The 27,145-nt window shown below is 41.8% G+C and overlaps 1 protein-coding gene across 2 annotated transcripts in view; it reads left to right on the top strand.

The window, feature by feature from the left end:
• The first annotated feature begins 13,929 nt into the window (after nt 1–13,929).
• Nucleotides 13,930–27,145, top strand: part of RBMS1 (RNA binding motif single stranded interacting protein 1) — a 114,336-nt gene continuing 101,120 nt past the window's right edge. The window contains exon 1 of one of the 2 annotated variants that reach the window (XM_033165822.1): nt 13,930–14,082. In XM_033165822.1, the coding sequence (XP_033021713.1) occupies nt 14,008–14,082 (75 nt within the window). In that variant the 5' untranslated portion in view covers nt 13,930–14,007. The remainder of the gene's footprint in view (nt 14,083–27,145) is intronic. The other variant, XM_033165812.1, reaches the window with a different exon arrangement.

The following is a 27,145-nucleotide window of genomic DNA, read 5'->3' as shown; positions in this document are numbered from 1 at the left end:
TGGCAGAAGCACCTATCAAATGTGGAAATGTTTTCATCAGTTGTTGCCAGTTGCCAAATAAACATGGCACCACTGAAAGATGGTCCATTTTTCAATTTTGCATTGCATGTATTCAGCCAAATCTGAACATGTGCATGTGTAAGAATAATAAAAGGGTGGGTTCAGCTGCAAAATATCCGAATGTCTGCCTATGACCATTCACATTACAGCAATGACACATAGATTCACAGAAAAAGAACATGTGCAGTGCTAAAATAGTTGTGTATACATTAACTCTGTTACACTCTGTAAGATAGGAGGAAGTTCATACTTAGAACTTTAAATATATGGCAGCGAAATCCCATACTCTTCTGTTTGATGGCACTCAAACCTCTGTTGAAGACCGCACTATGTACTGAATATAAATTATCAATATACAAGCCATAATCTAGAATGTGATGCAGGAGGAGGACAACCATGTTTAGTATAGACACTGAATTGAAATTCTAGGGTTTAAAGTGATTTATGAACGAAATAAGTAATAGCAATGGTGGTGATTATGATTGTAATAAAGACAATAAAGGTAAAGGGACCCCTGACCATCAGGTCCAGTCGTGTCCGACTCTGGGGTTGCAGTGCTCTTCTCGCTCTATAGGCCAAGGGTGCCGGCGTTTGTTCGCAGACAGCTTTCGGGTCATGTGGCCAGCATGACAAAGCCACTTCTGGTGAATCAGAGCAGCGCATGGAAACGCCATTTACCTTCCCACCATAGCAGCACCTATTTCTCTACTTGCACTTTGACGTGCTTTCAAACTGCTAGGTGGGCAGGAGCTGGGACCGAGCAACAGGAGCTCACCCTGTGGCAGGTATTCGAACCGCCGACCTTCTGATCAGCAAGCCCTAGACTCTGTGGTTTAACCCACAGTGCCACCTGGGTCCCAATAAAGACAATAACAACAGTTAATTGCATTCATACAGGAGCCATGCAAAGTACTATGTTGGCTCTAATAATGCTTTCACGCCTTCTCAACTGAGTGTTCATGGAACTTTTGCTCTAGTGATGAAAATAAAGCTATGGTGTCCATGGGGATGTGCTGTGTGATGCTGGAATGTCTGTGGTCAGGCTAGAGCAGTACTTTAAGACACACAACTGAGGATGCAGGCTCACATCTCTGTTATTTACTATTTGTGGACAAAAAGATTTGTGCTCCATTACAAAATGTGGCACCTCAAAAGCCATTTAAGAAAAGCTTGAAAGACTTGTGCACACTGGTACAACAACATATAAGCCAACATCTGGATAATTGCAGTAGCAACTATGCCTGTCATGTAATGTTAAGCATTTGGGTTTTGTTTTGTTTTAGTGTTGGTTAATAAATACTTAACTCATATAACTGACATAATTCACCTATCACTTTCAACTGTTCAAAGCACTTCACAGATATTATCTCAGCGATCCTCACAACAGTAAAGAAAAGTGAATCAGTGTTATTATTATCACATTGCAGATGAGGATCTGAGGCTGAGAGAGAACAGTGGCTTTCTACTCAGCAGTAGGACACCTGTTTTGCATACAGAAGGTCCCAGGTTCAAACTCTGGTATCTCAAAGTTGGTATCCTGTCTGAAACCCAGAAGACTTTCCTGTCTAAAACCCTGGAGAGCAGCTACTAATCACTCTAGACAATCCTGAGCTAGATGGACTACTGGTTTGACTCAGTATAAGGCAGCTTCATATGTTCCTGACTCTGGACAAGCACGCCATCCTGATGTTTTATAATACAGATAAGATGGGGGCAGACATTTAAGAATATAAACACTTGAATGTCTGTTTCTCCCCTGGCCCATCTGGGTAGAGCAGGGGTCAGCAAACTTTTTCAGCAGGGGGATGGTCCACCGTCCCTCAGACCATGTGGTGGGCTGGACTATACTTTTTTTTGGAGGGGGGGAATGAACAAATTCCTATGCCCCACAAGTAACCCAGAGATGCATTTTAAATAAAAGCACACATTCTACTTATGTAAAAACACCAGGCAGGCCCCACAAATAACCCAGAGATGCATTTCAAATAAAAGCACACATTCTACTCATGTAAAAACACCAGGCAGGCCCCACAAATAACCCAGAGATGCATTTCAAATAAAAGCACACATTCTACTCATGTAAAAACACACTGATTCGTGGACTGTCCGCAGGCTGGATTGAGAAGGCAATTGGGCCACAGCTGGCCCCCGGGCCTTAGGTTGCCTACCCCTGCAGTAGTGGGTGCAAATGTGGCAAAGGAGAGGCTGGTTGGAGAGCCCCAAAGGAGCTGCTGCATTAATAACCACCTGGCTTAGACCGAGAGGCTATATTCCTATAAGAGGATCCTCCCATTCCTGGCTCTCAGATAGCTCCTGATTCAGACAGGCACCTTCCCCCATATAGAGCTACCTGATCACAAAGATCTTCAGAGAAGGTCCTGTTATATGTACCATGACCTTCAGAACTCCATCATGCAGCAACACAGAAAGTGGCCTTCTCTGTGGTGGTGCCTACTCTGGAATGATCTCACTTTGACAATATGGCTGGCACCCATGTGCTTCAGTAACTTATCTTTTTGTACCATCATTTCCCAACTGTTGAGGCCAGCTTTTAATACAGTAACATATTATGTTATATTGTATCTTAAAACTATGCTGATGTTGAATATAGGTAGCAATTGTTCAGAAAAGCAGCTCTTAAATATGTTAAATAAATAAATACCGGTAAATAACATCTAACTGGATAGTCAAAATAACAAAAAAAAAACCCAAAAAAACCTTGTTAGGAATTTAATATTTGATTCTCAGGGTTTTTTTTGTCAACCATTTTTTAAACTCTCTTGATAGCTTCTCTTAAGGAGTATGTGATAATTTCACCATGCATTTTTTATTTGTTTTCCCTAAAAGCCTGGAAGTCCATCAGCAGCAATCTTACAGGTAGAGAGAGATTCTTGTCCCTGGGGAACAGGTTTTCATCATTTCCTTGTAGAAATAACTCATTCAATAGCCTAGAGGATGACAATTGCATTATTGTGCATATGAAACATGTAGGTGAGACTATAAAATAGTGCATTGTTTATTGTCTTAGTTGTGTTATCAGCTCCACTTTGTTTTAAATGTACTTGCTGTTTTTAGTTGCAACAGAATACAAGCTGGGTTAGGGATTCCACATTGCTGGTCTGCCTTCAAGATAGGCCTGTTATGGAAATATGCTTGAGAAATCCTTTGCTGACAAGCTAGACACTGAGAGACAGTTTGAGCAAAATAATAATCTAAAACACACACACACACACACACACACGCTGCAAAACATCCGTTTATATTTGAATCGTTTTGGAGGCCACTGAATCTCATTTGCTTACTTGACTTTTTCTACATGACATTTCCTAGGAATTAGAAGCACACTTAAAAAGATGAAAAACAAAACATTTTTGAGCCCTATGTCAAAACCAGGAAGTGCTAAAAATATTTTCTGACAGGTTTGCAATGTTCCCAGTGTCAAAGCCAACCAATGGAGCAACCCTAAAAGTTAAATTAAAAACAGCATTGATGACGACAACAAATGTTGATTCCAGTAAGGTATATTTGTGGGGGGGGGGGAATGATTATTGAGAACTTGAAACTTTGGGTTTTTCTTATTTTATATTCAAAATATTAACAATATAGGGCAGGTTTTGTGCCATTGGCATACTATTCACTATTGGCAAGCCTCTGAAGGCTGTGTTCCAGCAGTGGGCATAGCCAGATTGAAAGCTGCAACAGACAAAATTACATTCATTAGTAGGATTGACAGAAAACTTGTAGTTGAAATCTGAACTATGGAGATATAGGGGGGGAAATCATAACATAAGGATCCACAAAAGGGGGGGAGTCAAAGGGGATATTTAGTTTGTAATTTGTATTTGTTTTTATGCCTCACAGTCCTACAGTTCCCAGCACCCTTAACAAATTCAGTCGCCACAATTCTTTCAAGACGCTTTAAATGCATGATATGTAGTCTCTCTGTTCTGTGTGTGAGACTGCCTAGTGTGTGTATGTAAGAGTCTTCCCCCACACACACACACATGCAGATATAGTCATTCACAACATGAAGCTAAACATAATTTCCCCCATTGTCTGCCTCCAGCCCCCCCCCCCCAAATCATCAGATCAGTCTGCATCCCTTTGTCACATTTTGCATCCCAAGGGCCACATTCCCTCATGTGCAGCCTTCCAGGGAGCCGCAAACCAGTGGTGGGCTTAAAGGTAAAGGGACCCCTGACCGTTAAGTCCAGTCATGGATGACTCTGGGTTGTGGCGCTCATCTTGTTTTACTGGCCGAGGGAGCCAATGTTTTTCCGCAGACAGTTTTTCCGGGTCATGTGGCCAGCATGACTAAGCCGCTCCTGGCAAAACCAGAGCAGCACACAGAAACACTGTTTACCTTCCCGCCAGAGCAGTACCTATTTATCTGCTTGCATTTTGATGTGCTTTCGAACTGCTAGGTTGCAGGAGCAGGGACCAAGCAACGGGAGCTCACCCCGTCGCCAGATGCAAAAGTGAGCAGAGCGATGGTTGTGAATCTTACCTTTGTACAATCAGGCACATTCCAGCCATGCAGAAATTTCTTTGCACACATGCACATAGGGGTGCCAACTTGAATAAAGTATTGGAGGGGGGGGCAGGTAAGCCTCACCCTGCATAATCCGTCACATCATGCGGTGCATGCACACAATTTGAATGGCAATGCACATTAACTAGGGGGCCCTTGTCCCCCTCAAATATTTTATTGGAAGGACCAAAGCCCTCTCAGCCCCTAGGAGTTGACTCCTGTGCAGGCACACATATCACACCTCTCTCCCTACTCCTTCCAGGCAAGCGGGTGGCCTTATCACAGCTGAAGGGCTCATTCAAGCCAGACAAAAGCATACACTGCCTAAGGCAGCCGCCTCACCCTGCCCGATGGTAGGGCCTAGCCTGGTAATAAGAACCATGAGGATAAACATTCATTATTGTGAATAGGCCTGAGTGGTCTTCTAATGTGCTTCTTCGAAAAGGAAAGCTGAGATTCTTACAATGGAGCAAAAGCCATCAGAACTCCTGCATTTGAGAAAAGCATGAGGCACTTGTAAGTGCAAAACAATGTGGTGTTCTTATAGTAGTTTTTGCTCTCTTGCAAGTTCTGCTATGGGAAAGACTTTCTGGCTCTGGTCTGTACTCATTAGAGCAGCTGTGTAAGTCTGTCTCTCCCCTGGGCACTCAGTTGGGAGGAGAAAACTCTACTTACACTTTCCCACTTGGATCTGAAGTGAGCATTGGTGGGTTTCCCCTCCCCCTGTGCTGACTCCACTTTACTGATTTGGGATTTGAACAAATACAGTGTTTGTTATTTTTGATTTGGTTGCAAGGATGGGTGAGGTAGGGTGGAACTATTCAGCATTTAATATGCTGGCTATCTGATCGAATTTTAAAGAGTATTCAGTTGAAAATCTGTTAGCTGGGGCTCCTTATGACATGCTAGGAAAACTATTTCACAGCCTGGTTGACTTTTTAAGAATAAAAAAAATGCAGTCTTATATTTCTGAAGTAGTATGTGAAATGCTTCTAATCTGTTTAGGGTGTGGTCCTTGCAACACAGTGTGTGTGCTTGTAGGTTTGGAATAATGTGTACAATGTTTAAATACTTGTGGACCTGCAATGCAAGAGGGATATCTAGGTCCAACCTGCTGCCATCCAGATGTTCTGGAATACTCCAGCTGTCACACATCTCATTTTGGCTGCAATGCTGCACACAGGCAGCTGAACTCCTATGGACACCTGTGGAATTTAAATTTGTGCTAACATTGCAAGCTTTGGCTTCTCTTATAGTATCTTCCTTCCCCCCCCCCCTTCCTGTTACTGTTTAATATAAATCTCATGTATTATGTGCTGGACATCTCATTGGTTTAGAGAGACAAATGTAAGACCAGCTCATTCAAGAAGATTTATTTTGGTGTGTGTGTGAAATGGAATTATCTTAGGAGCAAATAGGAAAAAGTAACAAAAGACACAAGACCAAACAATAACAGAAGGTGTTGTATGGGTGAATGTGGGAGGAAATTCTTTGTACATTACAGCGGTGAGGCATTGTTACTATTTCGTTATCGCAGAGAGATGAAAAAGGAAACAGATCAGCCTTTGCCACATTTAATTAGCACATGGGTATTGGTGTGATTCTAATCTGTTTTCCTTTTAATTAGTATAATTGTAAAGCATAAGAGAGGCTTTCCATATATGTAGAAACTGGCTACAATCTGGCTTTGTGTTCTAAGTACAAACTGAGCTTTGTGTTCAGGGATGGAATACATGCTCCTCCAAAACTATTACTTTTATTTATGTGTACAACTGTTAATGGTATATCCAAAACAATGCATTTTGCTCACAGGTGCACACATAAAAGGCTAATGCATGTTCACACTCTTGTTATTAACTTGAAGGGATTGGTCTTCAGCCTTCTGTGTTGTTGATGCCTCTCAAGATCCCTTTCCTGATCACTCACCTCCAACTCAGACCCCACCAGTATATACGTAAAGTTTGAATTTTTATTTTGAAACCCATGTTCTTAACTTAGCATTTACTAACATTGAACCACTTCTGCCATTTTAATGCCCATTTACGCAGGTTGAAGAGGTCTTTCTGAAGCCAAGGACAGCTGGACTGGAGCCACAGGCACTTCAACTCAACGCCACGTAGCTTAAGTTATTCCACTGCTTTCAAAGGACACCAGGTTAAGATCTTCTGCACTTACACCCATTGAAATGAGTTGGCCCAAGTGCACTTAACTCTGCATTTGGATTGTGGCCCAAATATTTATGGCCAGGATCCAAAGAACTACTTTAGTCACACCCAAGAGTTTAGGTATGCACCTTGGGATTATTTTACAACCTTTTTTGTTTGCACATTAGACACATGGTATATCATAAACTCCTTTTTCAAGCTGTCTTCAGTTCCAAAAGCAAATTGCTGCATGGTATGGGCCAACTGCTGTTTGAGGAACACAGTCACAAAGTTCCCTTTGGGTCATGGAACAAGGTATTTAGTTCTTTGGATCCTCATCCACATAATGATTAAAAATAGAATCTAAGATAAGGGCTGGGGAAATATTTTGTGTGTCTACATTCTGCCACTGACTTGGTTCACATGTCACATCAGACCATAGTTTAAATTATGGTTTCATGTGAATGAGCAGTAGGCTGATCCGCACTGCTCAAAAGACTGAACTTCACTCCTTCCCTACTCTGTTCTTCAGCACACTGGGGTGTAAGGGGGGGGGGGACCAGAGGCTGTCTTACCATTACTTGTGAACCATTGCTCATGGTTTATTTGCCTTCTGCCCAACCTGGTAAACCAAGGTTTGTCAGAAGGCAACAAACCATCAGCACTGGTTCACAAGTAATGGTAAGTAATGGTAAACTTAAGTTTGTCCTCATTTGCCCAGCACCTGTACCTCCTCACTCCTCCTTGGACAATGGAAAGACCTCACAATCCTGGAGGAAAACAAGGTCTGCTATGTGCCAAAGAGGGTTACAACAGTCCCCTTTAAACCAACTTGTCATTTTAAAACCACATTTAAAACATTTGTAAATGGCTGTTGAAGTTACCAAAATTTATTTTAATCTGCACATTCACAGGGAAAAATAATTAACCGTCTTTTCACTTGGCAGGTGTTTTGATTCTGTAATAGACAGGTGTTGATTATACTTATACGAATTGTAAGAACTCTTTCTTAGTGCAATTGTATGTCCCTCAAGAAAATGTTCTCCATTCTCATGACCCCTGTGTAAATTGAATGCTTGCCACATCATATTGGGTTGGATTTTAATTTTTTTAAATAAAGATTAAAGGCACGATCCATCTAAAGTTGTGCTTTTATGTCCTGTTCACTTAAATTCAAGAGATTTACTTGGATGATAAACTATCCCATTGAAATCTGCAGGATTTAAATGTGTTTAACTTTGGCTGGATTGTACCCTTTCTTATACAAAACAGGGCCATGTTTCATGAAATTATACAAGTGACCTTGACAGCTTGCAATCTCTTTAGGAGACAAAAGGAGGCACTATGGGCAGGTGCCCATAGTTTGGATCTGATAAAAATGCCCTACACTCACATAATCTTGGAGGGTAACAAAACTGATATCCATTGCAGTTCTCTAAACATGATTTTAACCAACTGGGACCTTCAACAAAATGTTATATTGCAAAATTATGCTGTTCAGGGTTCTCCCCCACCCCCAGTCAATCATTCATTCCATCTCCTCTCCCCCCCCCTTTTCCCAGTTTCCCCCCTCCTCAACACTCAGTCCTCATTGAGCTACTTTTTAATAAACATATATTCTCCCTTCTTAGTGTTGTATCCCCTAAAGCCATTTTCTGCCTTTGCAAAACTGTGGCTTCCCACAGAGCCTGCTGATACCACCCTTTGGTGTGTGGATGGTGCTGTTATGGCTACATAAGGATCCACACTTGGATGATGAAATAAAAATTCCTTCCAGTAGCACCTTAGAGACCAATTAAGTTTGTTCTTGGTATGAGCTTTCATGTGCATGCACACGAAAGCTCATACCAAGAACAAACTTAGTTGGTCTCTAAGGTGCTACTGGAAGGAATTTTTTATTTTATTTTGTTTTGACTATGGCAGACCAACACGGCTGCCTACCTGTAACTGGAACTTGGATGATGAGTTAGCTATTAAGATGTAGGATTAGTATTGCAGCAAAGGATGTTTTCATCCACAGAAACAATTCCCAGAATCCACAAATTCTCTTGGGGCCAAAAGCAGGTCCATGTTCTGCCAGTCTACTGCCTTCAGTTTTGTTTTTAAGGCCAGAAGTGATAGGAGAAACAAGTTTGAAAGAAAGAAAGAAAGAAAGAAAGAAAGAAAGAAAGAAAGAAAGAAAGAAAGAAACCTAGCCTTCTCTTTTACACAGGAGGCTACTTCCAGTGGAAGGGAAAATGGCAAGGAACAATGCCATGCTATCAGTCAAATATTTATGTAGGCAGGGGATAGACAGTCACCCTCATCCCTCCCCCCAGCTGTCCTGCTTGGTAGGTTGAAAAACAAAGTTAGGAGTGGGGAAAGTCAAAGATGCCTGGGAGAGAGAGACAAATACTAACACAACAGAAGAACAGACAACTGGCTGTGGCTTTGCTAAATAAGGAAAAGAAGCATGAATTTTCAAATGCCTGAATTGCAGAGCATAACAACCATTCCTTTCTGGGGGTAGGTATTTTAGCTGTTGCAGCCCGGAAAAGAAAATATGAAGAATCTTGTAGCACCTTGAAGAATAACAAATTTATTACGGCATAATGTTCTGTGGATTTGAGTTTCCTTCAAATGACATGGCAGGTATGTGTATTCATTGTTGTAGACTCCGCCGCAGAGGGAAAATAATTGTAAAAGGTAGTGTTTGGTGGCAATGAAATGGGGGGGGGGGGAGTACAGCTCTTTGTTTCTTGCTTAACTGTTTCTTGAGGAAGCAGTAGAGATCCCATCATTAAACATGGATTACTTTATAAGGCCTTAACATCGTGGTTAAGGGAAGAGGAGACAGTGTTCTGGTGACACTATAAAATGGATTGATAAGGACATCCTTGTCTGGCTTCAAGTTTACAATGACTACAACTGAAACACTGCAGATTTAGACAGTGCAAACATTACCGTTAACACCGGCTCCTACTGCAGGTGTTTGAAGCCGAGTACGCATGATGTTAGCCACAATCCATTTGTATCTTGTATATTCCTAAGAAATACTGCTGATTGATATGTTTCCCCACAAACCAGCTTCCATCCAATTGGAAAACATAAGATGCAGTTAAGGTGGGGTGTGTACATTTAAAGCAGCTGTGTAAATGGTGCTTTCACTGAATAGGGGTTTTGGAATGCAACCCCTATTGCAGGCATAGGCAAACTCCGGCCCTCCAGATGTTTGGGACTACAATTCCCATCATCCCTAGCTAACAGGGCCTGTGGTCAGGGATGATGGGAATTGTAGTCCCAACCATCTGGAGGGCCGGAGTCTGCCTATGCCTGCCCTATTACAAGCATGGAGAAACAGGTGATGTGCATCAGGTGAAAACATCTCTGACTCTCCCTAGTGCATACAGCAGCATAAAAATGTGACTTGAAATGCAACAAGGCACTCCCCCCTCTCCCACTCTCTCACACATATACATACACACGCACAAAGCACCTTGCTATGTTTTAAGCCAGTGATCGTGTACATAGCATACAATTCAGCTGAAATTATATTAAGTGGTAAAAGGGATTGTGTTTGGTTTTGACTACCTAACATTGAATTTCGGCAGGTTTTGCAGGAAGCATATTTGCTTTATTAAATTAAATACTATAAAATCTTCTTCTTCAGAAAGAGAGAAAGAAATTCCGACCTTGCAAAGCCTAACCCTTTCTAATTCTAAACATGCTTCCTGCCCTCCACATATTTCTCCATGAAGTTCCATGGAACCCGTTCAGACATAGCACTGTACATCTGCTGACCTTTGTAAATGCCAGCCATAGAGACATGCTGTTCTAATGCTGTGAGTGTGACGATCATGGTGAGGATGTGGGGGATGGATCAGTGTTGCTACTTAACAAGAATCCTTAATAAAGCATATCTGAATACATGAGTGAAAGCATTCTGCATACACTACTACATTCCACCAGGAGAAAACTGGCTGGTATTATACATTGATCATAGCAAAAATCAAACAAAATTTACAGATGGCCCATAGAAGTAAAAGAACTGGAAATCAACCATTAAAACTGTACATACATACATACAGTATATACATACATTGCTGCACAAGGAAAGGAACCCATCTTTTCAATTATATGGTTGCTTCTGCTTATCAACATTTTTTTTGCTGTTTGTCTAATTAGTAATCAATACCATAAACCAGGCACCAGATATTGTGACTTATCTTCCTCATAAATATGAAAAATCAACAAGCAGTGAGCTAAATCAGGTAACCTCAAATTAAATACAATATTTAAGTGTCATGCCAAAACTGCAGAGGGCAGCTGCTGAAGACATAAACCTGGCCACAGTTATCCAAGCTCTGGTAGCATCCCATTTGAGCTACTGAAAAGTGTTGTACATGGGGCTGCCTTGAGTGAGTGGACATTATATTTAGTACAAAACGCATTGGAGAACATGTAGAGAATGTATCTCACCAGTCTTAAAACAGCTGTACAGGCTTCCAGTGTGTTATGAAGTGCAAATTAAAATGTTGATTCTGACATTCACATTTACAGTCCTATAACATCCTTACTCAGCAGCAATCTCATTGAGTTCAACATGTCTTTCTTCCATGAAAAGGAATATAGGACTGCAGCCTCAAAATTTATAAGACTTGGAGTGAGACCTAAATTTCTTATGGAAGCCTTTATTCAATATGAGCATCCCACATAAGATTTTCCTCAAATGTCACTTTCTGAGTTCCAATACTCTCTGAGACCAGGCAGGTAGTGATCAGAGAGGGCCTTTCCAGTGGTGGCACCTCACTGTGAAATTTTCTTCTCAGGGAGTTTTGCCTAGTGTCAAGTTAAGTTTTGTTTGCATAAGCATTTGCACTCACCTCTGAACAATGGAAACAGAAGCCCTCATTTTTCAGTTGCGTTTATTACTATTGCTATTATTATTCATCTGAAGATTTCCTTCCTGCATTTTAATGCTTTGATATGTATATGATGTATTTCATAGAATCACAGAGTTGGAAGGGAGCCTGAGGATCATCTAGTATCCAACCCCTTGCAATGCAGGAATATGCAGCTGTCCCTTACAGGGATCGAACCTGCAACCTTGGCACCATGTTCTAACTATGTTTCCGTATATATCGTTTAACACCACCTCAAAGGATGAAGTTGATCACAACATAGAAATGTTGTTAATAGCAGTAATAAATATTAAGGGCATTCTAAATCATCATATTTGTAATTTTTCTCAAAAGACTCCAGAAGTCAGATTCTGTACATCAAAATTCAGATGTAATGGGAGCTTGTTCTCATATAACTGTGCATAAGACTGCAGCCTAAATGTGCCTGCATTTCTCCACCTCTTCAGTTGTGGTACCAAAAATGTTGATGATGTGTCAGTCCAGGCTTCTCTGTTGTTGAGAAGAAGAACGCTATGTTAAATCCTATGTTCATTTTTAAGATGACCAAGAAACATTTGTTTCTATGCTGCGTGACATACTTCATTATGAATTGCTATTTCCCTTACTCTTTCCAAGTGACAACAACTACTGCTACTATAGGATTATTAGGTGAAGAGGCTCAACCCTGAAACAAGGAATTGCACAGAGAAGCTAACTCAGCATGAGTTCTGGAAAACTGAATGGGAAGAACTGGAAAACTGAATGGGAGAAACAAGCTGCCAAGAGTCAAGAACAGAATTATGAACAACCTCTGCTCCTGTCATGCTTGTACTTCTTTAACTGCATTTGTAATATAAATATAGCCTACTTAATGGTACAATGTCAGATGTACAGTAGGCTAGTCTAGATAGACACAAATGTATCCAGGAGAAACTTAAATCAGGGTAGAAAGTCAACTACTTGTAAGTTACAGAATGGAGACTATGATGACACCGTTCAATTCCCCCAGAATTTCGCTTGGGAAATGAGCTGCAAGAACAATCTTGAGCAACAAGCATCATATAAACCACCGAAACAGGGTGGTTGTTTTTTTTTGGGGGGGGGGTTCCCTCCTGCTCTGTGATGCCGTTGTTGATAATGTACAGTCGAGGCACCCCTGTTCAAGGCTGAGCTGTGTGTTCCTGAAAATCCAAACTAAAATCAAACAAAAAAAAAAAACTTTCAAAAAAACAGCCAAGTGCCCCCACTAGCAGCGCAGGGAACGTGCTCTGCAAGGAACAATGCGAGACTCGTTCAATTCTCCAAAAATGTTTCCGGGGAGGCAGCTGAGCATCTATAGCGAGAAGCCAGGAATCCCGGGAGGCAGGTGCTCCGTTCCTCTCCTTTCTTTTAAAGTTCTCGCTTTCCAACGTCCAGCAGCCGGAGCACCGGGCGCCAACGCTGCAATGCCCCTTCGAAGCAACCCTGAGTGGGTCGGCTCCCGCCGCTTGCTGGCCCGGCTGCCTCTCGGACCTCCCCTCACGACGACCGAGTGGACGCTACTCCGGAGCGCTCGTCGCGCGCGCTTCTCCCTGGACCTGCCGCCGCTTCCCCCAAGTCAGTAGTACTGGAAGCCCATCCCACCCTCGGAGGGATTAAGCACCGCCCACCTTGCCCTCCCCGCGCGCCTCTCTTCTCCTCGCCTCTTCTCCCCCCCCCCCCACCACCACCACCACCACTACCGCTGACTCTGTCTCTCTCTCTTTCACCCCGGCCCTTTCCTTTCCGCCCCTTGGCATTGCCACACAGCGGGCACGACACCCCACCCCACCCCACCCCACTTCGCGCGCGCGCAGGACTCTTCGGTCTCTTCCCAACCGGCCGGGCGCTGGTGGTGGTAGCGCCGTCTGTTCCCTCGTCGTGTCTGGGCTGCTGAGGAGAGCGAACGAGGGGGGGTGAGGAGAGGGAGAGAGAGAGAGACGACTCCCGGCCCTCGCGCGCGCGCGCCCTCGCCCTCGCGCATACACACACACACACACACACACACACGAGTGAGGGAGAAGAGAGCGCTCTGGTGCCGTCCTCGGTGCCCTCTGCAGCCTCTTTCTTGCCGCCGCCGCCGCCGCCTTTCAGGGCAGCAGCAGGAGGAAGGTCTGGGCTCAGCCGAGGAAGGAGGAGCCCCGCAGCTACCGCCGCCAGGAAGAAAGGAGCCGAGCCAGGGACATTTGGAGGGAGCGGGAGAGCGCGCGCGCAAGGGAGAGCGGGCGAGAGAGCCCCCCCCCCACTCCCGCGCCTTCCTTTCTCCGTCTCCTTCTCTTTCCTCTCTCTCTCTCTCTCTCCCCCCCCTCCTTCCCCTCCCCTTGTCAAGTGCCCTCCCTCATCCCTGCGCTGCGAGCTCCCTTATTCCAGCTTCATGGGCAAAGTGTGGAAACAGCAGATGTACCCCCAGTACACCACCTACTACTACCCCCAGTATCTGCAGGCTAAGGTACGGTACTGCCGCCGGGCTGCTCTCCCTCTCTTCTTCTTCTTCTTCTTCTTCTTCTTCTTCTTCTTCTTCTTCTTCTTCTTCTTCTTCTTCTTCTCCCTTGCCAGCGAAGGGCACAGGGGGGCGGCTGGGCTGGGCTGGGCTGCAGTTTTGCAGGCTTGCTAACTATAGCCGGGAAGGAGGGAGGGAGGGAGGGAGGGAGGGAGGGGGCGCTCTGGGGGAAGGGGGAGGGGAAAGGCTCTTGGGGATGGCATCAGGTTACAGTCACACACACACACACACACACACACACACAGGAAAGAGCCTGCAGCCCCTTTCCTGGCTCTGCCTCTCCTCTGCTCCCTCTCAGGATATATATATATTTATGTGTGTTTGGGAGAGAAAGAAAGAAATGAGTGTCAGGCTTTCCCCTCTGAAGCTGGCTGGGTCACTGAACTGCAAGAGCTGCCTCTCTGTGCCCATCTCTTGCCTTGCTGCCATCTCCCAGGCTTTCCTCCTCTCTCAGATCTATCAGCGACTCTTGACCCTTCTCTGTTTTCTCCTTGTCTTCAGCTGTCTTCTCTCTCTCCCCTCCTCTTCATCCCTCCCCTTTACCTCACTCTGTCTTCCTTCATCCAGAGAACATTCCTTTTTTCCCTTTCCTTTCCTTTCCTTTCCTTTTTTTTTTTTTTTGGCCTCCATCTGAGATGTATCCTCCGTTGACAACCCTCTTTTCTCCCCTTCCACAATGTTAAATAGAGATCCGTGCAGGGATGGGCATTTCGCTGCCCCTGGGCTTTGGGGCTTCCCTTGGGCGTTTAAGTGAAGCCTTCCCCATTTCCGCTCATTCCATCTCTGTTCTGTGCAGTAACAAAATGGGATCAAGTTTAGCCAGCCCTCATCCACATTCTGTTGCCTCCCCCCCCCCCTTATAAGTGCATTGTAACTTGCAATTGACCTTAAAGATACTTTCAGGTCTGGAAACAGCTGTACTGCAACTGAAAACCCTTTTTAAAATGACGGTGATTGTGTGTGCGTTTGAAAGTTTGCTTTTAGAAATTTAAAATGTTATCCAGACTGCTTAAAATGAAATCAGTTGTCAGTAGCTGTGGTTTACATTTTAATGAAGCTCAGATTTATCTCTCATTTATCTTTCATCACTGGATGATGAGAGTCAGAGGAATCTCAGTGAAAGTACAGCTCTCGAAGCTAGTTTGATTGCAGATGGATTTGTTGTTTGCTGTTTTGTTTTGTTTTTCTATTCAAGTGCATTTGACATCTCTTGTTATGCTCATGTCTGTGACTGTGGATGCCTGTGGAATCCCTAAGGCCAGTCGGTACATCATGCTGCAAACTGGCAAATTCAGGGCTGGTTGCATCAACTGTCTGGAATATTTGGCATCCCAAATGTTCTCCAGCTACCAGCATTGCACACAATACACAAATTGTATCATATGTGAACTTTGGCAACCATTATTCAGTAATGGATTGCTAGCTAACAGACCATCCAAAATGCAACCGTCCAAAATGTGGTGAATGTGAAAAGTCAGTTGTGAACATTGACAGTCTCGGACAAATTGTCTTAAAACTTACATATAGGCCGGTGAATGTTGACAATCACCGAAATAGGACTGTTAGCACCTACCGGTACTAATTGTGTGTGTGTGTGTGTATTTACGGTACATATGTTCTCAGACATTCATTAAATTAATCTGAGACTGCTAGTGTTCACATGGGTACCCCCAAAGTCCACAAATCTTAGCATTTGTTTTATACAAACTAGAAGAGTTCACATGCTAGTTCTCTTAGAGGGAAGCCACCTAAGACTGTAATTTATAAAATGGAGCAGTTACCAGGCTGTGACTAGTAGGCAGGAGTGCTGAGCCTATGATAAGAGGGAATGGGAAGGAACTCACACTTCTAGCAGCTATATTGGGAACCCTTGGCCTCCTGCTTTGAGAAACATGGATCTCTGAACTCTCTCTGTCTTGGTGTCTTTGGCAGCAGCAGTTTGAGCTTGGCAAATTCTTATCTGTTAGCAATCACATTATTTCACATCAAGTTGCTACAGATTAGCTGCATTTCATAAAAAGTAACCTCAAGTTGTTGTTGTTGTTGCCTTACTAAATGTATCAGCACTTTTGGATATTTTGAATTGAAACCATAGTAGGCATTGGAATACGGTTGGTCCTTAGAAGCTCTGCCTCGACTCAGGTTTAAGTCAACACATGCATATGAGACAACAGAATCATTTATTACCAAGTGTTATGGTTTATGACTGAAGTGCAACCTTCATTATTTCAGTAATGCAGAGTAGAAGCCTAAAGGGTTTGGTGTGTTTTTCTTTTCTGTTTTTCTTTTCTGCACATAACAATATGAATAATAAATGAATGAGCTCAGGTGGGGAAAGCACACTTTTGCACGGGAATATTTGCCTGAGCTATTTTTGTATGTTATTAATAATAGAGAAACAAAGCACACAATATTTTAATATAGCTAATGCAGTACCTCTTGCCTTTTTTGCCCTGTAAATAATTGAAGGGAGAGATAAACCGTAATAAGCTTGCACTTGTAATTAGGATATCATCTAGAGAAAAGCCTCAAGGACCATCTTCTGAAAGTATGCTTCCTGTATAAAGTATTTAATATTGATTTATTCTGTAGTCAGTGACTTCTTCAAAACATGTCTTGCAATTATTCCTATGAAATTATGGTCTGAAATCACATTAGTCTTTGTTTCATAAGGGAAGCTCACACGTCAGTTTGACCTACATATATGAACTGCTAGATTTGATGATTACCGGTATATCCAAATTTCCTGATTTAGTGACATCCTGCTCTTTGTTTTCTTTTTTCTTTTTTGAGAGGGAGAGGGGAGAGGGGAGAAATAAAAACAAATTATAGATGTTTCCAATTGAAAAAGGGCAGACAGCTACTTTGTATAATTCAGTGGAATAAGTAAGCAATTTCTTGTCAGTACATAAATCTGGTCTGGACATGTAGGCAAATTGTTTCCATACACAAAAGCTCATTTGCCCTGTAATTTAGCTTAAAAGCGCATACTCACCCAAATAGGTTTAAATACTCCAGTAGTTCAAGTGGCTTCAGGTTTTGTTACACGGCAGCAATAGAAGTGCTCCACAGGTTTTATATAGCACGTTTAGATATAATGCGATATAATAAGATTTTTCTTTAAAGCAGATTTAAATAAAAATTACACAGCCATCAAAAGATGTGAATTGACAAGCTACTTAGTTTAAAGATCCCCATCTTTAAGCTAGCAAAAATATTCATTATAAACCAAAAAACCCCCACAAAAAACCCAAATGGGGTTTTAAGGTCAAATATCCCTATATGATATTTTAATGACTGTAAATGAATTCATCAGATTCAAAATGCATGAAGCAATTTAAACGACCCAATCTTCATTTTTAATGTGTTCATTGCAGTTAGTCATGAAACATTCTCATTATTTCTGCAGTATAGTCATACGATGAAAGCACAGAGTAGTGTAAGTAGCTGTGATTCCATCTCTTTTCCCTTCTCCACATTTAGATGGTAAATTTTGTGGATCAAGGACACAATGACTCTTCCCAAAATAGAAAGAGCTATCTTGTATAGAATAGGTTTTGAATAAGAATTCTCCTCTGTCTATTGCTATAAATAGAGACAATTTATTTTGTAATAAGTTATTGGGTAGATTTCATAGGTGATCATTCAGCCGAAGTTAAACTCTTTTAAGTACAACATATTTCCATGAGAAAACACTTATATCTGTATCACTTAACTTTGGCTGCACCCTGCCCATAATATTTATATTCCTGCAGAATAAGTGATCTGGTTTTACAATGGAGACATGATTAGCAGGTGATAACTGCAATGTTAAGGCTGTGTCCACATTCATATAAAACAGGCCATTTTAACATGCATATTTGCACAGCTGACCTGTTCTACTAAGCAAAAGTTGTAATACAATGCAAGTGCAGAAATATTAAGGATGAATACTATAGGTTCTCCTTGCATTTTGTTGAATTCAGAACTTCATGACAGTGGCTAAACCATCTGGAATGCAGGCAAATCCAATAGCTTTTTACCTAGTCGTAATAAAGTATTGACCATGTTTCTTAACATAGCCTCTCCTGGTTCAAAGTATTACAAAATGTCGCCGTGTGGTTGATGAAACTTTAATTTTGCCCTTATCTCCAGATCATGAATGGTACATAAACAAACTCTACTGGTGATGCTATAACATTTTGCTTTGAGAACACTTTAAATATACTTGTTTATTCCTGTTAATGCTGTGAATACCTGATACCTGGAATAAGGAGGAACATTCAAACACAGCAACTTCAAATACCAACACTCTTCTTCTTTAGTGTGCTTGCTTACTGGTGTAGTAAACTTTGGAACAACAAGACTGAATTTTGTTCTGGAATTCCTATAAGAATGCACTTGTAGCATTTGTATGATATGTGGAAAATTCAATAATTATTACACATGCAGCTTTGTGAGTTTGATGCTAGACCTATATTAAGATTTTCCAAGGAAAATCCACAATTCATTTTAGCTGTAATTTAGTGGCTGGAAGCCCAACTGTATACCATAAATATTATCTGAATATGTTCCAACTGCAGCCATGTGCATAGTATTTAAGTATTACAAAAATGGATATGGCCCTGTGATAACAGATTGTAAAGATAACACAATGTACTTTTCTCTCATGGTCATTGTTGTGGGTGGAGGTAGTGAAATAGCTATGTCAATATATTATATATACCAGAATGAACAACAGTGGCTGACCTAGCCCAGGGTTGACCAACCTTTGTATATTGACAGCCTAAGCTGTACTCTATACAGTGGCCTGAAAAAATAAGTGAATGAAACAAACAGATAAATAAACCAAATCCTCTTGTGGGTAGTTAGACCATGCAATCTTGGTTGTCCACCAAGAGAATAGTATTCAACCTGTTCTGGAAGGGGTTGCCGTCTTCCTAAAACACCAGGTTCACAGTTTTCAGGGACTTTCAAATCCCATTGAATAAGTGAATAAATGATATGCTCTACCTCCATTTAACGCATGTATATTTAGTTGTTTAACATTGATGAAACTAATAGGCCTGAAAACAGAAGTCTGCTTTCTTAAAATGTTCTCCAAAACACTTCCTAAAATCTGAGACATTTTCAAAATGTCAGCGTATGCAACTAAATATCTACTAGGTTATCATCTATCATTTCCATAGCAAGCTGGTTTTGCTTATCCACAGTTCCCATAGTAGCGTAATATCCCCCTTTTCCATTATAAGAACTGCAAAAACCTAATTAGTGTCATGCAACAAGGGAATTCACAGACACACATTCATGGCAGCATTCTCCAATGGCTCACTGTGTAAAGCACAGAGTTGGAAAGCAGCAGGTGGAAGAGGGGAATTGCCCCACTTTTCATTTGCATACCTACATATCTTGCTATACTATCCTTCAATATTGGTTTCAAGGCAAGTTTAGAAATACAACGATAAATGATGCAGGATGAAAAAAAGTAAAGAGAGCAATTTCTAAGGTTAAGCAACATTTTGAACAAGGTGCTTCCTGTGAGTTAACAATGTTTAGGGAGCTGATGTGTGCAAAAAGGTGTATATATTTAAATTTATGTGTAAAATCCCACTTCTACCTTACGCTTTAAAACGGGAAGAAAACTGACTTAGGATAAATGCCCTTGTTTGTTTGTTTGTTTGTTTGTTTGTTTGTTTGTTTGTTTTAAAAAGGTTCCTTTTTGTTATTTTCTGTCTGTAAATTTATTTATTTATCCTGTTAAAGAGAATTTATACTCTGGACTCCAATTGCAGGCACAACACTCAGGATGATTTACAACACTGTAAAAATATTCTGAACATGTAGTTATAGTGGTCCTCCCCACCCACCCTTAGCTTAATAACAAAACAGAATTGTGAAACAAAGGTGCTGTGTGAATGCAACTTTTTTTAAGCTGGCTGTTGCATACTGTAAAATGAATATAGTATATAAAATATATCCTGCCTTTGGCCAGCCGAAACATAAAACTTGAGCTTCCCACACAACTGTCAGATTTGAAATAACTAGACTACCGAGTTTTAGCCAAACTCTTTGGTTCTGGGAAGTGTTAGAGTGATAGGATTTCACAACAATGATGCCTAGTTCAGCACAACTTATCTGCATGGTATCTGTTTTCTCCTGTAAGGATAAATCAAACTTTCAGGCTAATCATGGTTTATTGTGAACGAGCAGCTTGCTAGTGCACACTGCTAAATCACTCCCACTTTGCTTATAACATTTGTGCTAGTGGAGCAGCAAACCCAGAAGACTTAGCTTCCCATTATATCTAAACCAGGAAGAGTGATATGTTGCTCTCTAGCAAGCCATGATCAGTAGCTGACCTTAAGCCATGGTTTGTTGTTGGCTAGCTGGTCATATGGGGAATGTGGGTGGTGCTGTGGTCTAAACCACAGAGCCTAGGGCTTGCTGATCAGAAGGTCGGCGGTTCAAATCCCCACGACGGAGTGAGCTCCCGTTGTTTGGTCCCAGCTCCTGCCCACCTAGCAGTTCGAAAGCACGTCAAAGTGCAAGTAGATAAATAGGTGCTGCTATGGCGGGAAGGTAAACGGCGTTTCCATGTGTCGCTCTGGTTCGCCAGAAGCGGCTTAGTCATGCTGGCCACATGACCCGGAAGCTGTCTGCGGAGAAACACTGGCTCCCTCGACCTATAGAGAAAGATGAGCGTGCAACCCCAGAGTCGTCTGCGACTGGACCTAACGGTCAGGGGTACCTTTACCTTTACCTTTAGCTGGTCGTATGTGAATGTTATTTGGTGATTCCAAACAAATGTTGATTGTTATATCATATTAGTATGCAAAATCCATGTATCATTTTTTCTTAAGTCGTTTTGGTGGGAAATTAAGAGTTGCTAAAACATATTTTATCTAATGATATATAAACCAAAAATGTCAATACAGGCCCAGATACAAGAGCCAGAAAACACAGAAAACATATACATTGTAAGAGATTCAAGAAATTTATCACCCAGGACTGAATGGTTGGAAACAACACTTCACTGCTGTTTCCGTTCTTAACCTGAAACTGTTTCTTAATCTGAGGTACCACTTTAGCTAATGGGGTCTTGCACTGCCACCGCATGTTTTTTGTTCTCATCCTGAAGCAAAGTTCTTAATCCAAGGTACTATTTCTTTGGCTTCCTGACTCCTGGCTTGAACCGACTTCGGCTACTCCTGACCCCTGTGCTACTGCCTGACTTCAGCTGGCTTCTGACCCGGACTGTTTGACCTCGGCTTTATCCGACTCTGACTGCTGTTCTTCAGCACGCCAACTTGTTGGCATCCTAACAAAATGTAAAAGAGAAACAGAGCTGAGTGACACCAGCATGCTGCTGACAACGTAATCCAGACCTCTGGATAACCCTACCCAGTGGTTTCATGTAGATGTTAAACAACACAGGGGATAGGATTGAGCCCTGTGGAACCCCACATTGAAGGTTCCCTGGGGCTGAAAAGCATTCCCCAAGCAACACCCTTTGGGAATGACTATCCAAGTAGGACTGGAACCACTGCAAAGCGGTGCCACCCACCCCTAGTTCAGACAGTCACTCCAGAAGGATAGCATGGTCAATGGAATCGAAGGCCACTGAGAGATCAAGGAGAATTAACATTGGTCATTATACAGGGCAACCAAAACAGTTTCTGTGCCAAAACCGGGCCAAAACCCTGATTGAAATGGATCCAGAAAATCAGTTTCTTCTAAGAGTACCTGGATCCGGTCTGCGACCACTCACTTCAGAACCTTGCTCAGGAAAGGGGGATTAGCAACTGGCTGGTAGTTAGTAAGGTTTTCCGAATCGAGTGAAGGTTTCTTAAGGAGTGGTTTTACCACTGCCTCCTTCAAACAGGCAGGAACCACCCCCTCTCGTAAAGAGGCATTGATCACCTCCCTGGCCCAGGGAGGTGTAGTGGTTAAATATTGGTTAAATAGACTATGAACCTGGAATTCCCCAGCTTGAATCTCATCTCTGCCATGAACTTATTAGGTGATCTTGGGCAAGCCTAAGCATCTCCCTAAACATTCATTTCCCCACCTGCAATATGGGAGTTGCTGTTGACCTCCATTGTAAGGATTACAACTAGATAATGCATGTGAAGTGCTCTGAGCCTGGGTTTGTCTACATGTGAACCTACACTTCATAGAACTACATCTTCCTTCAGTGCATATGATTGGACCTTGTTGGCTGTAGGCCTTTGGCCTGTGAAATATGTGAATGGCTGTCAGCATAAAAATATTAATACTGGTATAACACTTTCAAGTGGCACCGCACGCACTCACTTGGGTTATACAGGTGAAACTCGAAAAAATAGAATATCGTGGAAAGGTTCATTTCTTTCAGTAATTCAACTTAAAAGGTGAAACTAGTATATGAGATAGACTCGTAACATGGAAAGCGAGATATGTCAAGCCTTTATTTGTTATAATTGTGATGATTATGGTGTACAGCTGATGAGAACCCCAAATTCACAATTTCAACTTTGGGGTTTTCATCAGCTGTATGCCATAATCATCACAATTATAACAAGCAAAGGCTTGACATATCTTGCTTTGCATGTCATGAGTCTATCTAATATATTAAACTCCAGTAGCTAATGAAAACAATTGCTTACATAAATGGACTTTTCCATGATATTCTAATTTTTCGAGTTTCACCTGTAGGTGTTTCTGCAGCACTCAAGGAAACTACATAACCAGAACATAATCATAATTCAGGAAGAGCAAACAGGAAAATGAACACTTGCTTCTTTGGAGGGCTGGAATATAATGACTGCAAAGCATACTTGATATGGGAAATCAGGAATGACTGCAGGGAGGGACACAGAAAAGAACAAATACCAGTATACAAGTATTGCTGGACACAAATCTTTGTGACAGTGGAAGATAATCTCAGTTTTACCTTTCCAAAAGATGTTTTGGTTAGCTAGAAGACAAGCTAAATTTCTGTGTTTTGAAACCTCTTATTCTTCCAAAAGTAGGTGAAATGTGCACAGACACAGGGAGCATTTCAGAGGTTTCATGGATGGAATGAACCACCCCAGATGTGCTATGAGAATTTGACCATATATGGAGAGCAGTCTCTATCAAATTCTTTGCTCAGAATTGATGGTTTAATTTCTATTTATTTCCTGTAGTTTATATTTAGGATTTCCTTGTTTGTTTCTGCTACCTCAGGACATGAAGGCAGAAGAGTCAAAATGCTACAGAAGTATTCTTAAAATGTAGGTCTTTTTAAAAGGTGGGGGGAGCTTTGGAAGTAACTCACTTTGTCTGTTTTAACAAATCTATCTATGACAACATGTCATTGTCGTGCTACAATGTATTTCAGTTTGCCAGCTATAAGATGTGCCTCCTATGGAAGAACTGTCTGTTGTTGTGAGGTCTTGATGTCTTACTTTCTAAAATTTAGTATCTTTTTTGAATATAAGAAGAACTGTTAAACAAACGAGAAAAGATAGGTTTACAACAATTTAATGACCTCCTAATTTCAAAAATGAGGTGATATACAATGGGGTGGTATCCAACTGAATTTTTGCAGTAGTATGAGAATTAACACTAGCTCAAGGGTATTTACCCCCCCCCCCCTTCCTGCCTCTATGTGCACCCCACATAACCCACCAAATTGGTTCTGGAGGGTAGATGAGAAATCCCAGAACTAATTGGGAGTGTGTGTGGAGGACTGAGGTGGTAGATTGTTCCATTGCATCAGGAGAAATCCTTGCACTGATGGAACAATCTGCTTAGAGCTACACTGAGTACAACCCCAGTTCCCATTTATGGTATATGTTGACTTTGTGAACTTTTTCTTCTATTATCCTCTCAATTTTTATTGGGTTGTCTTGTGGTGTTTTACCAAATATTGTGAGCTGCCTTGAAGGTTTTTAAATGGTTTTTATTGCTTTAAATCAGGAACACCCAATCTTCTAAAGCAGGCATGTCCAACAGGTAGATCGTGATCTACCAGTAGATCACTGGACGTCTTGTGGTAGATCACTGGTAGATCACTGGCTCCCCTCAAAGAAGCTCAACAACTTTGGCTCCCCTAAAAAAAACTCAACATTTTTGCATTGTACCCCAAAAAGCGGGGTTTTCCTCCTCCGTCAAACCAGCTCAACATCTTTGACCTGAACCCCTAAAAAATGGGCCTTCCTCCTTCCTAAAAGAAGCTCAAAAACTTTGACCTGAACCCCCAAAACAGGGCCTTCCTCCCTAAAAAAAACTCAACAACTTTGACCTGAACCACCCAAAAGGGGGTAGATCACTGCCAGTTTTTAACTGTGTGAGTAGATCGCAGTCTCTTGGGAGTTGGCCACCCCTGTTCTAAAGGTAGAGAAAAAGTAAGCTCCATGTATCTGAACGGGACTTGGGATGCTTAGGATTGAGCTATAAGGATGGAAGCCTACGTTCTGAGTATGTTGGCTAGATAGCTGTATGTCTGGGTCTTGATGTTACATCACCATTAGCAGGCTGCAAGCACAGCAGGAGCACTAAATTGATATGGCCATTGATTACTATTATAGAATTATATTTTTGTTTTTCTGTTCTATCTATCTCTCTGTCTATCTATCTATCTGAGAGATTTCTGGCCCTCTAGTCACAGTGATTTGAGGCAGGAAATTTTATGGGAAATTTTCCAGGGCTTCGTTTTCTTGCAGAACATTTTTTTTGTTTGTTTGTTTCATAAATTCATTAGTAGCTATGAATCAGTGCCAACTGCAAGTACAGCAATACGCAAATTTGGCAGTTTCAAAGTTTTCAGCTTTGTTTTCTAAATACAAGTAAAATAAACCTGCTAAATTAGATCATTCTGTATGCTCTAAATTAGATCTAGAGTCTAGGGCCTATTTCATCTCACCACAGAATATACTTGCTCTGTCTGCTGCATAGTGTCTTGAGAAGGACTTCATGCCTAAATATAAGGGTAGAGGGAGACATGCTCCTTCAGCCACCTAGGTCCCATATTGTTTTGGGCTTTCTAAGTCAATACCAGTACCTTCAATGCAGTCAAGACATTTATAGGCACCCAACGGTGTTATACGATCCCAGCTACTGCCCCAGGCAACATCCTCACAGCTGTATTTTGCATTAATTTTAGCATACAGACCATTTTCAACAGCAGCCTAAAGTGTATTACAGTAATACAGAGAGCAGATAACCTAGCAAACCAAGACCTACAGCTCTGGTAATCTCTGTTTAGGAAGCCTATAGCTGGTGAGTCAACCAGACCTGGACAAAGGTAACCTGTGCCACTGAAGCCACTTGAGCCTCCAGTGACAGAGTTAAATCAATGAGTACCATACAATGCACACATGTTCTTTCAGGGGGAGTGTGTCCCCATCCAGAACAGGCTGCCTACCTGACAATCACTCACCTACATGTCTTCCCTCTAGAGATTCATATTTAGTTTACTAGCCCTCATTCATCCCATCCCTGCCTCTAAATACTAGTTTAGCACCTGTTTTAAAACCAATGCTGTTTTTAAAAAATCTATGAATATCAAGGGTAACATAACGAAATAAGGATAATCATTACTGTATCTACAGGACCAACTGTTCCAATATTGCTCCTAATTTCTTGTAGCAGTGCAGATCAAAGAGGGTCCCAAGCTTGCCACAGTTTTTTAACAATGTTCTTTTCATGCCCCTACAGTATACCTAATATTCATGGGTGGGAGTGGGACTATGATTCTCCTTTGTGTGGTTCTAATGCACAATGGAACAGCTCATCTGCCAGCGACCTTCCACACAGTCTATGAAGCATACTTCATAGGTATGTTGCTGCTATGTTGCTGCTACTGCTGCTGCTGTTTTTATTGTTTAATGAGAACAAATTTGGTTTATACCTGCCAAATAGGTCTGTCACTATCTAGTGCTGGTGTTTGTCACCTGATTCTGCCAAGGTGAAGTGTCTCCTTGCCCCAGAGATAAGGAAGGAAGGAAGGAAGGAAGGGAAAGAAGGGAAAGAAAGAAAGAAAGAAAGAAAGAAAGAAAGAAAGAAAGAAAGAAAGAAAGAAGCATCATAGCTTGTGCACACAAAGGCAACACTCCATCTGTGTCTGTCATGTCTTCTGTTTAAAAACAAGGAAGCTGAAGCAGGGTTTAAAATAATAAATAAATGAAACTTTGGAAGAGTGGCACAGAATGAAAAACATGTATTTAGGGATATTTTAAACTTAAATAATGGAAAACACAATTTACTGAATGTGTAAACGAAAACGAAAACAGAAGAGTTCTAAAAGCGTACTAATATTGCTTCTCTATAACTATATATTGGGTGGGAATGCAATCCCAAGGAGCTAGGGATCATACTTTTTTAGCTTGATTAAACAGATGATCAGTAAACAGTTACCTAGCACAGCAACAGTATGTTTCTGGAAGTTAAATTAACTCCATTAAACACTTTTCATACAATTTTGAAAGTGCAGCACTGGCCATCCACCCTCCGTATATTCAGTTTCCAACTTGACACAATACATTTGCAAACAGACAAGAGGGAACAAATATCTCAGCTAAGGTGTCATAATAGTAACTTGCATTTTTGGCTCCATTTGCACAATTCACAATATGTACAATATTCATAATATGCACAATATTCACATTTGCTGCCACAAGGGAATGGTGGTAGGTCAGTGGGTAGATCAGCTGCTTTCAGAAGTTCTTAGGTTCAGTCTCTAGCATCTCTAGCTGGGATAGACCCTGGAGAGCCACTGCTAGGCATTTCTGACAATACTAGACCAGATGGTCTGACACAGTATAAGGCAGCATCCTTCAGTTTGCACTGAGGTATTTAAGGAGTGTCTCCACCCCCAACATTCAGTCCAGACCCTGAGGTCCAGCGCTGAGGGCTTTCTGGCAGTTCCCTTCCCTGTGAGAAGTGAGGTTACAGGGAACCAGGCAGAGGGCTTTCTTAGTGGTGGAGCCCACCCTGTGGAATGCCCTCCCATCAGATGTCAAGGAAATAAACAACTATCTGACTTTTAGAAGACACCTGAAGGCAGCCC

The sequence above is a fragment of the Lacerta agilis genome, chromosome 1 (assembly GCF_009819535.1).
Source record: "Lacerta agilis isolate rLacAgi1 chromosome 1, rLacAgi1.pri, whole genome shotgun sequence".
NCBI lineage: Eukaryota > Metazoa > Chordata > Lepidosauria > Squamata > Lacertidae > Lacerta > Lacerta agilis.
The sequence above is the reverse complement of the archived record's forward strand: the minus strand, read 5'-3'. Positions and strand labels throughout refer to the sequence as shown.